The sequence below is a fragment of the Staurois parvus genome, unplaced genomic scaffold (assembly GCF_062004578.1).
Source record: "Staurois parvus isolate SC_StPar_1 unplaced genomic scaffold, SC_StPar_1.0 ptg000665l, whole genome shotgun sequence".
Taxonomy (NCBI): Eukaryota; Metazoa; Chordata; class Amphibia; order Anura; family Ranidae; genus Staurois; species Staurois parvus.
The window spans coordinates 365,095-379,070 of record NW_028318461.1 but is presented as its reverse complement, the minus strand read 5'-3'; the positions used below and the strand labels follow the sequence as shown (position 1 = coordinate 379,070).

General features: G+C 44.4%; 1 protein-coding gene across 3 annotated transcripts in view; it reads right to left on the bottom strand.

Moving 5' to 3' along the window:
- FASTKD1 (FASTK mitochondrial RNA regulator 1) overlaps positions 1-13,310 on the bottom strand; it is a 92,402-nt gene extending 79,092 nt beyond the window's left edge. Inside the window, exons 1-4 of one of the 3 annotated variants that reach the window (XR_016305810.1) lie at positions 12,996-13,310; positions 5,325-5,469; positions 1,737-2,193; positions 1,473-1,541 (exon numbers count right to left, since the gene is read on the bottom strand). Coding sequence is in view for 2 of the 3 variants with exons in the window: in XM_089651879.1 (XP_089508005.1) it covers positions 1,473-1,541; positions 1,737-2,065 (398 nt within the window). In the remaining variant the exon portion in view is untranslated. The remainder of the gene's footprint in view (positions 1-1,472; positions 1,542-1,736; positions 2,194-5,324; positions 5,470-12,995) is intronic. The other 2 variants (XM_089651879.1, XM_089651880.1) reach the window with 2 other exon arrangements.
- Positions 13,311-13,976: the final 666 nt, after the last annotated feature.

Genomic DNA, 13,976 nt, shown 5'->3' with positions numbered 1-13,976 from the left:
TATTTCAGGGACATGGATAAAAGATAAGAATGCACGTTTAAAAGATATTATGAGAATGGGAGAAATATGCTCTTTACAGGAAACACAAAAAAGATATGTTTTTCTTGATGGATGAATGGCAGTAGTATTAATTAAAACATTTTATTGCATCACTGTCACAGCCTATAAGGGGGGGGGGGGGGAGTTGCACCCATTAGATCACTTGATGAGTTTAAATTGAATAAAAACACTGCACTTCCCATATGTATAAGACACTTACCATAATATTTGAACCAACCTCATTAGGGTATATAGAGAAATGGAAAAATGAGTTGGGAACACAATTGAATGAAGAGAAAAATAAAATATTTAGGATCATACAGGGAGCAATGGATATGAACACAGTTGAGATGAATTATACATTTCTGTCAAGCTGGTATGCCACGCTCAGTAGATTTCATAAGTATCACCCAGAGAACTCCCCACTTTATTGGAGAGGTTATAGGAGGGAGGGTACACTGGTTCATATATGGTGGGAATGTCCCAAAATACAAGAATTTTGGCAGTTGATAGTGCAACATATATTAGAAATAGTGGGAAAAGTGTAATAATGGACCCATGGGTGTGTCTAATTCATGGTACCGATCTCACTGTGAAACAATATAAGAACAGTATTGTATTTTATTTAATTAATGCAGCAAAAGGATTGATCCCTAAATTCTGGAAGGCCCAGGATTCACAAAAAATTAAAGACTGGATAAAGAGGGTAGAATATATTTATAGGAAAGAAGAGCTATACCATAGTGGAGAAGATAAAATGGAGAAATTAATGAAAACATGGGAAAAGTGGTGTGATTTTAAGACTACACGGAGATTCGCTGAACTGGTTTTTTAGTGAAGAAGGAGCATTGGTGAAATAAGAAGAGAATGGGTTGGGGGAATTATAAGGAGGGGGTGGGGAGACGGGAGGGGTAAATAAATTGAGTTTTGTTATGAATAATAGATGATTTGTGTTTGTATTGTATTAGTTTTGGTATATTGTAATTAACAAGAATAAAAATATAATAAAAAAAACAAAAAAACCTTATTCATTGCAGATTACCACTCATTAGATGTTGCAGCCAAGTTAGTTTTCATTCCTTTATTGTCAACTGGTAATGCTGAGAATACCACACTTTCCCTCTCTTCATGACTACACTCACTTCTCCATTTTATGTATGGAATTGTTGTGACACAGGCTGGACTTCAATCATTTCTATCTCTGTTCATTTCTATTACATGGTGGATTAATGGGACAAGTAGTTTAAAAAAAAAGGAAAGATAATATTGTTATGCTGAGCTTTAAGTGCACATGCAATGACAAGGGAAGATCAACAGATATTGTCTGTACTTACTAAAAAAAGAAAACTAATGCAGCCACCACATCGAAAGGACTTGTAAGCTGCAATATGTTACATTTTTGTTTTGGGGTTTAGATCTACTTTAAAACATACCTTTGTAGTCTGTTCCATCCTTCCACAACCAACTGTTGTATAAGAGCTTGATGGTACTCCACTCCAAGCCTTAAAATTAATAAGAAAAATTATATACTGTGCGCATCTATATATATATATGTTTACACACACACACACACACACACACACACACACACACACACACACACACACACACACACACACACACACACACACACACACACACACTTAAACAAAAAAAAAAGAGAGAAATAAAACAGCAAGATCCCTTCTTTACTTTACCTCATAGCAGCATTCAAGGTTTTCACCAAGTGTTTGTCTTTGATATAGCTGACTTTATTTTCTGCCAAGCTACGAAGAGTGACAAATTCAGGGTGATTTCGGATTCCCTCATTTGCTTCTGTCAAATTTGTTTTGCTCTGCATTTCCCAGAGCAAATTGATTGCAAAGCTGGCATGATCGACAGAGAGTAAAGGTTTATTGAACGCAACAATTTGGAATAACTGATGTTCATGTTTGCATTGCCTCAGCTTCTCCAGCAATGGGTCTAAACTATTACGAGTCTTAATCAAGCTCAGTGAAATATGTAATGTCCTGTTGCAGCGAAACATGTCTGGGCTACAGGGAAGCAGTCTTAAAAGGTCCAGTAGAAAGGAACATTTATTTTGCTGTAAAGCAATCTTCCATTTAACTCTATGGACATTTTTATGTCATGTCACAATGCTTCAAATGTATCTACCTGAAAGGAAAAGGAGAATGAACAGTTCAATGGGCGGCATGAAAGTTATAATAAACAACATTAAATCACCAGAGTGATCATGCCAGAAAGCTGTAATCTGTACTGTGCCAATCATAAGCATACAGTGACGGATTCCTGTTGGGATCAATCAGGTGAGTTTGGACTAGGATCTGACCCTTTCATCCCTACTCAACCCTTCCGTGCATGATGACGTCACCTCTTGGTCCCAACCCACACATTTCATCACTTGACGTCCTCTGGGAATGGAAACTATGGATAAGTTTGTTAAAGTGCCTGTCTAGTAAACAGGAGATCTTAAGTTCGACTCTCCTTCTGCTCCCAGAGGACGTCCAGTGACAAAAAGCGTAGGGCAGGGCCAGAAGGTGACATCACCACGCATGGCAGGGTTGAGTCTTACGGTTTAGGTTGCGACCGGAGACAACCCAGTTTGCAATTATATGCGAGTTCACTTGTGCCAGTGGAGAGACAAATATATGAGTGGTTTTCTAATGTTTTTATTGGAATAAACATGGTGAATGGTTTTACTTTACGGAAGCGCCTTTCTTCTTTTTCCTTCTATGAGTAATTATGAGTGCGTTGTTTTAAGAAGCCCCTGAAGATAGAACTGTCAGCTGCAGATCGTTACTCCCTGAGCAAGAAGTGTTTACGCTGGTTTATGATTTGACCAGCATATCGCTCTGGTGAGTTTATTTAATCTATTTGGTGGTGGAAGAGCACTTTTGCTGGTGGTGTCATCAGAATGGTTTAGCACTCACAAAAAGGAAGAATTTCCATTGGTGGACAGTTTCAAAAACATATTTTGTATGGACTTGATAACACATGCTGGATTTGGTGGGACATTAGAGAGTGATTTTTGAGTTATTATTTTTGGTGTCAACACGGCTTATGGTATTATATTTTTTGCACCTTTGTATATTCTTGCACTGAATGCTTTGTTTTAAGAACATATATGTATATATGATAAGAGGTATATAGGGGAAAGATTGTATATATATTTGGTTACACTTTACAAGAGGGGGAGGGGGGTCACATAATATAACATTATATTTGCACTGTTTTTAGCACATTGCACTTTATTTTAGAACAAGAGATTAGAAGCAGCTGGGCAACTGCTGTTCTATTTCTTAAAGAGTAACACAGCGTTTATGGTTATACCATAAAGAACGGCAGCTGCAATATAATATAACAACATTTAGAACCACTCCGATGCATTCTATGCATGAAGCTAAAAAAAACCCCTCTGCATGCATCTCCCCCCCCCCCCCTTATACTTACCCAAGCCCAATCTTGATGCAGCAATGTGGGGGGGGGGGGGAAATCGAACTGTGTGTGTCAATGGAGTGAGCAAGCATGCACGAGTGCCTTCAGGGCAGCAAGTGACTTGCTATGGAAGCACTCAGCAGGGAGGAGTCAGGAGTGCCAGCAGGAAATCCGAGAAGAGAACAAATAGGGCAGCTCTGTGCAAAACCATTGCACAGAACAGGTAATTAAAACATGTTTTTTTTTTTTTAAATTGTCTCTAGAATCACTTTAAGATCAACTATCAACTATGTAGTGCTATTGCTGCATGATTTGATACAATCTTAATCGGTTATTTCATTTAGAGTGCATTAAAGTATAACTAAAGGCAAAACTTTTTTTTTTATTTTTTTTTATTTTGGACAGAGTGTAGAGGGATTAGAACCCCTGTCAATTTTCTATTGCTGTCTGTGCCCCGGTTAAGGAGATTCACTCTCTATATTTGTCCTGTTTACCATGGTCATTGCAAGTGAAAGAAAAACGCAGATTTTGGGTGTCCCCAGACAAGAGGGGAAATCTTCCAATGGAGACACTAGTTGTTCTGGTGACCTGGGGGTCCCCAGGGATTCCCCTTAATTTGCAAGGTTTTCCTCTCACTTCCTGTTTGGCTATAGGGCAGGAAGTGAAAGGAAACCTCTTCAATGGAACACAAAATAAATCTGACAAGATAACCCTCTCTTGCGCTATACAAAATGGAAAAAAAAAAAGTTTTTGCGTATAGTTTTTAAACCACAATCTCTACATTCACTGTGCATTTCTGCACTTACGTTTACAGAGCATTTAAAAGTATTTGCAGTGTGATTTTGTTATAATTTTTTCATTTAATTAACCACTTGCCCTCCAGAGGATTTACTCCCCTTCGTGACCAGGCCCTTTTTTTGCGTTACGGTGCTGCGTTACTTTAACTGACAACTGCGCGGTCTTTCAACGATGCACCCAAATGAAATTTATGTCCTTTTTTTGAGCTTTCGGCGGTATTTGATCGCCTGTGCATTTTTTATTTTTTGTGCTATTACAAAAAAAAAAAAAAAAGACTGACAATATTGAAAACTTTTTTTAAAAAAAAATAAAATTTTTTACTTTTTGCTATTAAACATGTCCAGTAAAAAAATAAAACAAAAATCAAATTTCATCATAAATTTAGGCAAAAATGTATTCTGCTTCAGGTATAAAAAAATACCAATACGTGTAAATTAATTGGTTTACGTGAAAGTTATAGCGTTTACAAATGGCGGTATGTATACTGGTATTTTTTTTTTTTTTTTAATTACTAGTAATGGCGGCGATCAGTGACTTATAGCGGGACTGCAGCGGGCATTCTGACACTGGAGGGAACTGACTTGGTGTCAATGACATCCTCAGTGACACCAATACAGTGATCAGTGCTAATAAAAAGCACTGACACTGTACTAATGGCACTGGGCAGGAAGGAGTTAACATGTGGGGCGATCAAAGGGTTAGCTGTGTGCAGTTTTACTTGGGGTTTTGTATGTGTGCACACTGTAAGGAAAGCAGTGTGCACGAGCTGACAGGGAGAACGGTTTTGTTTGCAAACAGTTCTCCCCTCGTCGCAGATGCTCGGCACTCATTGGGCGCCGGCGAGTAATCACCGGCTGGGACTCAGTGATTGACAGCCACGGCCGCGAATGGTGGCGCGGGTAGGGTGCACGCACGCCCCCTTCCCGGAAATGCAAAACTTCTGCTATAGGGCAGACGGGAAGCGGTTAATCACCACTGGGTTTTATTTTTTTGCTAAACAAACTAAAAAAGACTGAAAATTTTGAAAAAACAAAAAACAGAGTTAGACTTACCGGTAACTCATTTTCTATAGTCTTCCAGGACAGCCCCTTGAGACGTAGAGCTCTTCCCTCCACGACAGGAAACATTAGTCCAGAACCTTAAAAGGTGGACCTCCAGGTCTCCCTCTTCAGTATTCCCAAGAACCAGAGGAAGGCACTAAAAAGACAACCATTTATGCATAAACATACATTACCGTACAATACTCAGGGTGGAAAATCCCAGGTGTCTTGGAAGACTTATAGAAAATGAGTTACCGATAAGCCATAACGCTGGTTCTCTCAAAAACGTTTTTTCATGACAGCCCCTTGAGACCATAACCAAGAACTTACTTGCTTGTAGGACTTTGTGCCAAACACCTGATCCTCACTAGAAAGCAGATCCAGGTGCTCATGTTTCACGAAGGTAGAATAGCTGGTGGCCGCCTTACAGATCTGTTCTGGCGAGGCACCAGCTCTCTCTGCCCAGAATGCAGACAAAGATCTGGTTGAAAGGGTGGAATCTCTAACAAATTATACAATTCCGCGATAGCCATTTTAATACATCTAGCTATGGTTGATTTGGAAGCACTGCAACCCTTCCGTGTTCCAGCAAAAAGAACAAATAGAGAATCTGATTTTCTGAATTCTCTGGACCTACTAAGATAGATGTTAAAGTCTTTTGGCCTAACAAACTTAATCTTTCTTCAGACGGTTGGCAAAATTATATCTTGGGACCTATGAAAAAAAGGAGAAAACTTTGGAAAGAAACCCAGGATCCATTTTGAGAACAATTCTATCCTCAAAAACTGATAAAAAGGGTTCCATAATGGAGAGTGCCTGCAATTCACTAACCCTACGGGGTTGATGTGATCGCTACCAAAAATACAGTTTTTAAAGTTAAAAACTTTATTGAAGACTTCTCCAGAGGTTCAAAAGGACAAAGGACCAAAGCTTTTAAGACTAAAGACAGATCCCAAACTGGAAAGGCCCTGACCACCGCCAGCCTTGACTTGGAAAGGGCCCTGAAAAAGTCTGCTACAAAAGGATCCTGCTGGAGGGAGACCTGAAAGAAAGCACTAAGGGCCGAGGCCTGCACCTTTAAAGTTCTAACCAAAAGGCCCTGGTCTGCCCCATCCAGGAAAAAAAAATCTAAGACTGTTGGGATATCCAGAGGGCTCCAACCATGATCCGACAACCAGGAGTTGAATCTTTTCCAGTAAAATAAATAGCTCTGGTTACTGGCTTGCAGTAGTTCACCAAAGTCCTCAGTACTCAGTCCAAAATCCCCTGAGCTTTCAGGAGCGGTTCTTCAGTAGCCACGCCGCCAGCTTCAAAGTCTTCACCTGAGGGTGCAGCAGCGGACACTGTGAGACCAGAACATCCCTCTCCGGAAGAGGGAACGGGGGAACCGAGGAAAGGCTCCACGGCAGAGAGAACCATAGTCTCTTTGGCCAAAATGGGGCCAGCAGAATGAGGTTTGTCTTTTCTCACAAAAATTTTCGCAGGACTGCTAGGACCAGCCTTACTGGAGGAAACGCATAATAGAGACTAAATTCCCACACATTTGCGAGGGTATCTATACCCAAGGCCCGATCCCATGGATTTAGGGAGAAGAACTGGCTGACCTTCCTGTTCTCTTAGCAAGCAAAGAGATCCGCCTTCGGCATGCCCCATTTCATAGTGATGGTCGCAAACACTTCTTGGTTGAGAGACCAATTCGTCGTGCTTGACTGGATGCCGACTTAGGAAGTCTGCTAGGGAATTCTGAGCTCCTTTCAGATGGATGGCAGAATTCAAAACGCAAATTTAGCTTGGCCCAAGACCTTATGCTGTCCCTGATTGCTTGGAGAGGAGGGCTTCTTGTACTCCCTGCTTGTTGATGTATGCCACCGTAATCATATTGTCTGAACGGATCTGCAGGTGACAGTCTATTAAATCTGCTTGAAAGGAATCCAGCGCTCACTGGACTGCTAGAAGCTCCCTCTGATTTGAGGACCTTCTAGACTCCCCCAAGGACCACAACTCCTGGGCCGCTCTGCTGCCTAGATGTGCTCCCCATCCAAAGCTGCTGGCATCCGTCGTGATAAATGGATATGGTATGGTCCATTCCAGACAACTGCCAAGATAGTACTGAATTTGCCCCCACCAAAGGGATCTGGACTGGAAGATCCAGCGCAGACCTGTCCCCGTTCCAAACTCTTAGAAGAAAAGTCTGCAGTGGGTGTTGATAGAAACTCGGCCAGGGACCAGCAGGGAAGCATGATGTCATGAGACCCACTGCCCTCATGATGTCCCTTACTGAAATGACAAGATTGTTCTGCAGCCCTGCCAGCACCTGGTCTATCCTGAGAATTTTCTCCTGTGGAAGGAAGATCTCTCTACCGAGGAAATCTCGTAACCCAGATAGGTAACTATCTGGGAGGGAGTTAAACATGACTTGTTTCTTCTTATGAGCCACCCCAGATTCTGAAGGAAGTTCTGAGCAACCTGCAGATCCTCTGCCAACTGTTGGTGAGAACTGGCCACAAAGAGGAGATCGTCCAGATAGGGAATGATCGTAATACACCTCATTCTTAAGGGGGGCCAAGGCCTCCGCAAGCACTTTCATAAAAATTCTTGGTGCGGAGGCCAGACCGAAAGGTAGAGCTTGACACTGCAAGTGGTGGATCTCTATACCAATCCTTACAGCTGTCCTTAGGTATTTCTGACACGCATACTGTATGGGGATGTGAAGATACACGTCCCTCAGGCCTAGCATAGCCATGAACCAATCTGGGTAAAGGATGTTTTTTTTTACAGAAAAGATCGATTCCATCCTGAAGTGTTTGTATCTTAAGAGACTGATTTAGAGGGCGCAGGTTCAAGATAAGGCAAAACTTGCCTGGTGGCTTTTCCACCATGAAAACATGGGAATAAAATCCCATTCCCTGCTCATTCTGGGAAACCCGAGTAAGGACCTGTTGATCCATAAGGTTTTCAATCAGGCCACATAGAGCCTGTGCCTTCTCCTGATTCCTGGGAAGGTTGGTTAGCAGATACCTGGCAGGGGGACTGGAGTCGAACGCCAACCTGTACCCATTTCCTACCAAGTCCAGAATGTACTGGTTCAAGGAGATCGAAGCCCAATGAGGGAGAAAGGTCCCAAGTCTTCCTCCCACTGGGACGCTTGAGTCATTGAGCCTTGGCGGGGCCCTGAGGAGGATTGAATAAGATCCCCCCCCCCTTACCCTTGTTCTCGTGCCCTGTCCAATGTTTCTTAGGCTCGACATCCTTACTTTGCTGGCCCTGCGTTTTCTAGTGAAAAAACCTCCCGGAGTAAGATCTCTTTTTACTCTCTGGAAACGCCTTCTTTTTATCGGCTTGGATGCTGAATCCCCTGCCCAGGTCTTCATCTATAAGGCCCTTCTAGCCACATTCACCAGGGCAGACATTCTTGCGGCTAGTTTAACTGACTCGCAGAGGCATCAGCGAGGAAACCTGCCGCTCTAAACAGCAAAGGAAAGGATTTCAGTATTTGTTGCCTGGAAGTCCCTGACGAGAGATGCGTCTGTAACTGGGTAAGCCAGCATTCCAGATTTCTGGCGACACATGTGGCCGATAAAGCCGACTTAAAACTGATGGAGGTAGAATTCCAGGCCCTCCGGAGCAAAATTTCTCCTCTCTTATTTAACCTACAAGCTCTCAATTTTAACCTACAACAAGCAGAAACACAATACAGAACATAATAAACCTGAGCTCCTCATTCCAAACACCACTGTGTTGGGGGAGAAAACAGAAGTGTGCCCCACCATCACCTTGGTGGGCACGAGAGTCTCTATTTCACTACACATGTGAAGGATTATTGTGGACATGGTTATTCATCATAACTGGATTCAGGGACTGGGAGAAAGACTACCCCTAGAATCAGCAAGAGGAAGACAGCAAATCCCCAAGCCTACCTGAGAGAAGCAGGTGCTCGAGGAACCAGGGTCCACCTGCTGGGAGGGGGCCAGCACCCTCCATTCTGTTCCTATGGTGTTGGTAGCTACAGCCTCTGCTGGGTCTCCTTCACACTTCAACAGCCGCTCGAGCACTGTTACCTGCATGGCCGTGGAGACCGAAACCACGAGTCTCCCGATGCCCACCAATGACATCACTGCGACCAGAACTTCTGGTTATCCAGCTTGGAGCGCAGCTGTTCGGCCTCACGGAAGTCGCGGCCGCCCGCCTGCCCAGCGGTTAGGACGCTAAGTCGGCCAGTCCTTTCTGGCGGTGGCGCTGGACACCATCGATGGTCCTCCTTCTCTGAGGACTAGAAAACAAAAGAAGAGCAGCCCCAGTCCTCTCTGCAATGGAGGGATCGTGCCGGGCAAGGAGGAGTTAACTTACCTACCCAGGAGCCACCAGCACCCTCTTGAGCCTAGGGCTCAGGTTCCTAATACATGCAACATATCCTTCTGGAAGAAACACTAATACTGAAGACTGAGACCTGGAGGTCCACCTTTTAAGGTTCTGGGCTTAAGTGTTTCCTGTCCCGGAGGGCGAAGCTCTATGTCTCAAGGGGCTGTCCTGGAAGACTTTTTTGAGAAAAGTTTTTACTTACCGTATTTGCCGGCGTATAAGACGACTGGGCGTATAAGATGACCCCCTACTTTTCTTGCTAAAATGTAGTGTTTGGGCTAAGACTACCCCTCTTCCAATGCACACCAGTGGGAGGAATAGTGCCCCATCATCGGTGTCAGTGGGAGGAATAGTGCCCCATCATTGGCATTAGTGGCAGGAATAGTGCCCCATCATTGGCATTAGTGGCAGGAATAGTGCCCCATCATTAGTATCAGTGGGGGTAATAGTGCCCCGTCATTGGTATCAGTGGCAGGAATAGTGCCCCGTCATTGGTATCAGTGGGGGGAATAGGTGCCCCATCATTGGTATCAGTGGCAGGAATAGTGCCCCATCATTGGTATCAGTGGGAGGAATAGTGCCCCATCATTGGTATCAGTGGGGGGAATAGTGCCCCATCATTAGTATCAGTGGGGGGAATAGTGCCCCATCATTAGTATCAGTGGGGGGAATAGTGCCCCATCATTAGTATCAGTGGGGGGAATAGTGCCCCATCATTGGTGTCAGTGGGAGGAATGGTGTCCCAACATTGGTGTCAGTGGGAGGAATGGTGTCCCATCATTGGTGTCAGTGGGGGGTGGAATAGTGCCCCATCATTGGTGTCAGTGGGGGGTGGAATAGTGCCCCATCATTGGTGTCAGTGGGGGGTGGAATAGTGCCCCATCATTGGTGTCAGTGGGGGGTGGAATAGTGCCCCATCATTGGTGTCAGTGGGGGGGGGGGGGAATAGTGCCCCATCATTGGTGTCAGTGGGGGGGGGAATAGTGCCCCATCATTGGTGTCAGTGATTGGCCGCCTGTGTGCCCCCCTCGCCGATGATTGGCCGCCTGTGTGCCTTTCCTGAGCTACAGTTCTGGCGGCCAATCACCGGTGAGGAGGCGGAGCCGAGCGAACATCCAGTGGCCGAACTGAAGGGGCAGCCGCGCTTCCTGGACCGGATCATCGTGGGACCGGAGCCAGGTAAGAAACAGCCCCTGCCCACCCATGTACTTAGTGTCCCTTCCGTTGGAAGGGGGGGGCGGTGGCGGCACCGCGCTGCCCCCCTAAAAAGTGTCAGTAAGCCGTATACCAGAGTATAAGACGACCCCCGACTTTTGAGAAGATTTTCAAGGGGTAAAAAGTTGTCTTATACGCCGGCAAATACGGTAGTTTCTGTTATAAAATTTTGCAAATAAGTAATTTTTCTCCTTCACTGATGTGCGCTAATCAGGCTGCAGTGTTAAGCACTGATGGGCATTGACAGGCATCACTGGTGGGCACTGAAAGGCAGCACACATATATGGCGCTGATAGGCGGCACTGATTGGAACTGTTGGGCGGCACTGATAGGCATCACTGACTGACACTGAAAGGCAGGTCTGATGTGAACTGATAGGTGGCATTGATGGGCACTGACAGGTGTCATTGATGGACACTGACAGGTGGCAATTATGGGGCTACACTGATCATCAAGAAACTGATGACCAGTGTACATGTCCCCTCTGAAGAATGCCGCTTACAGGTTCTCCTTTCCTCACGCACTGTCAGTGTGAGAAGAGGACTACCGATAACTGGCATTTCCTAATTACATGTGATCAGCTGTGATTGGAAACAGCTGATCACATGATAGAGCCTGTGTCATTGACTCTTTTGTCCCAGGGACACAGCACACCCCCAATCTCCGCGACATGCCCCCAGGGGCGTGCATGCACAGCTAGAGTGGAGGATGTCATATGACATCCGCCCAGAACAAGAGAACTGCCGCCCTCCCATCATTTCCTTATATGGCGGGCAGGAGGCGTTATAAACACATATGAAAGCTTGGCAATAGTGTAAACTACAAACATTTTTCTTGCATGTTTTTGTACTGCATTTATGGTGCTCCCTCCAGACGATTTACCCTTCTTCCTGACCAGACCATTTTTTGCGATACAGCGCTGCGTTACTTTAACTGACAATTGTGCAGTCATGCAATGCTGTAAATAAATGAAATTTATGTCCTTTTTTCCCCACAAATAGTGCTTTCTTTTGGTGGTATTTGATCACCTCAGTGGTTTTTATTTTTTGCGGTATAAACAAAAAAAGATGGACAAATTTGAAAAAGAAGTTTTTACTTTTTTCTAGAAAACATATTCAATAAAAAAAATTTAATAAATCAAATTTCGTCATAAATTTAGGCCAAAATGTATTCTGTTACATGTCTTTGCTAAAAAAAAAAATCCCAATACGTGTAAATTAATTGGTGTAGTGAAAGTCATAGTGTCTACAAATGGCGATATATATATTGGTATTTTTATTTTTTTATAAAAGTAATGGTGCCGATCCGCGACTTATAGCTTGACTGCGTCAGGCATTCTGACAGTGGGGGGAACTAACTGCCACTGACTTCCCCAGTGACACTAATAAAAAGCACTGACACTGTAATAATGACATTGGAAAGGAAGGGGTTAAGTTTTGGGCTATCAAAGGGTTAACTGTGTGCTATTTTACTGTGCAGAGAGATACAAAGCAGCATGTCCTTGCTGACAGCAGAGAGACCGGTGTGGTTTACACACAGGTCTCTCCCGTCAGCTTTCCCCAATGATCGCAGGGTGGTGGCGGGGAATCTCCAGCTGGCATCCAGTGATTGACATCCCTAGTTGCCAATGGTGGCGCGGGTACGGCGGGGTGCATGCCCCCTACCCAGATATGCAAATCACGTGTGTGATTTTGCACTGCCCTGTTGCAGTAGTTCTACTATAGGGCAGTGGGCAAGCAGTTAAAAACACATCTGACTGCATCTGGTGTAAACGAGCCTTAGGTGTCCTCCTATTACATAATTTTGGTGAATGTAAGGGAGATTGTACAGAGATAATGTAATTAAATTGTATAGTGTATGGCCAACTTAGCACAGAAAGCTGCAGTTTGTATCTGCAGCCTACTGTCAGAGCTCAGGTTATTTATCTAGATCTGGCCAGATATGATTGATCATAAAAAAAGAAAAAAAAAGCACATCCAACAGCAATACAACTTCCATGACAATACATAGCAATTGAAATATCATTCACCTTGGAGATTAAATCAGGTCCATCATCACATGAAAAAACAGACTCGCTCTCTCACATCATCAGTGTTCTGAAATACTTACAAAGACGAGTAGACTTCCGGATATTGGAGAGCGGTATGGAAGATAGGCTCTGTGACATTAGAAGCATGCACTACCTAGTCCGCCATTCACTTCCTGTCCCATATCTGATGTCACAGAATGTCACGTAGAAACCTGGCACAGAGTTCATTCCCAAACAGGTACAAAACACTGCTATAAAAAAACTGTCTTGTATATGATAATAAAGATCCACAGTGCCTTGCAGCCGAATTCTCTGCCTTCCAAAAGTACACAACAGAGTGCACAACCTTCAACCTTGCACAGCCATACCCAGAAACGAAACACTTCCTAGAACCAAGCCTCACTCTGACTTCCCTTCCCTTCCTAAAACCAAGCCTCACTCTGACTTCCTTTCCCTTCCTAGAACCAAGGCGCACTCTGACTTCCCTTCCTAGAACCAAGCCTCACTATGACTTTCCTTCCCGTCCCTTCCTAGAACCAAGCCTCACTCTGGCTTCCCTTCCTAGAACCAAGCCTCACTCTCAATTCCCTTCCTAGAACCAAGCCTCACTCTGACATCCCTTCCCGTCCCTTCCTAGAACCAAGCCTTACTCTGACTTCCCTTCCCGCCCCTTCCTAGAACCAAGCCTCACTCTGACTTCCCTTCCCGCCCCTTCCTAGAACCAAGCCTCACTCTGACTTCCCTTCTTCCTCTTCCTAGAACTACGCCTCACTCTGACTTCCCTCCCCGTCCTAGAACCAAGCCTCATTCTGTGTTACATTGCGCTCTTCCACAGCCACGCCTCACTCTGACTTCCCTAGCTGACCGCCACATCCAAAATCAATCTTCTCTAGTTTGACGGCCAGCTTCTGTCAAACGAGCATGCCGGAAAACCAGCAGCCCATTGGCATCCGATCAGCCTTCTCAGCCAATGGCTGTGAGCGCTGACCATTGAGTTCTGGCGCCGGATGGGGGGGGGGGGAAAATAGTTCAGCAGGGAGATTGCTATACTAACATTGCAT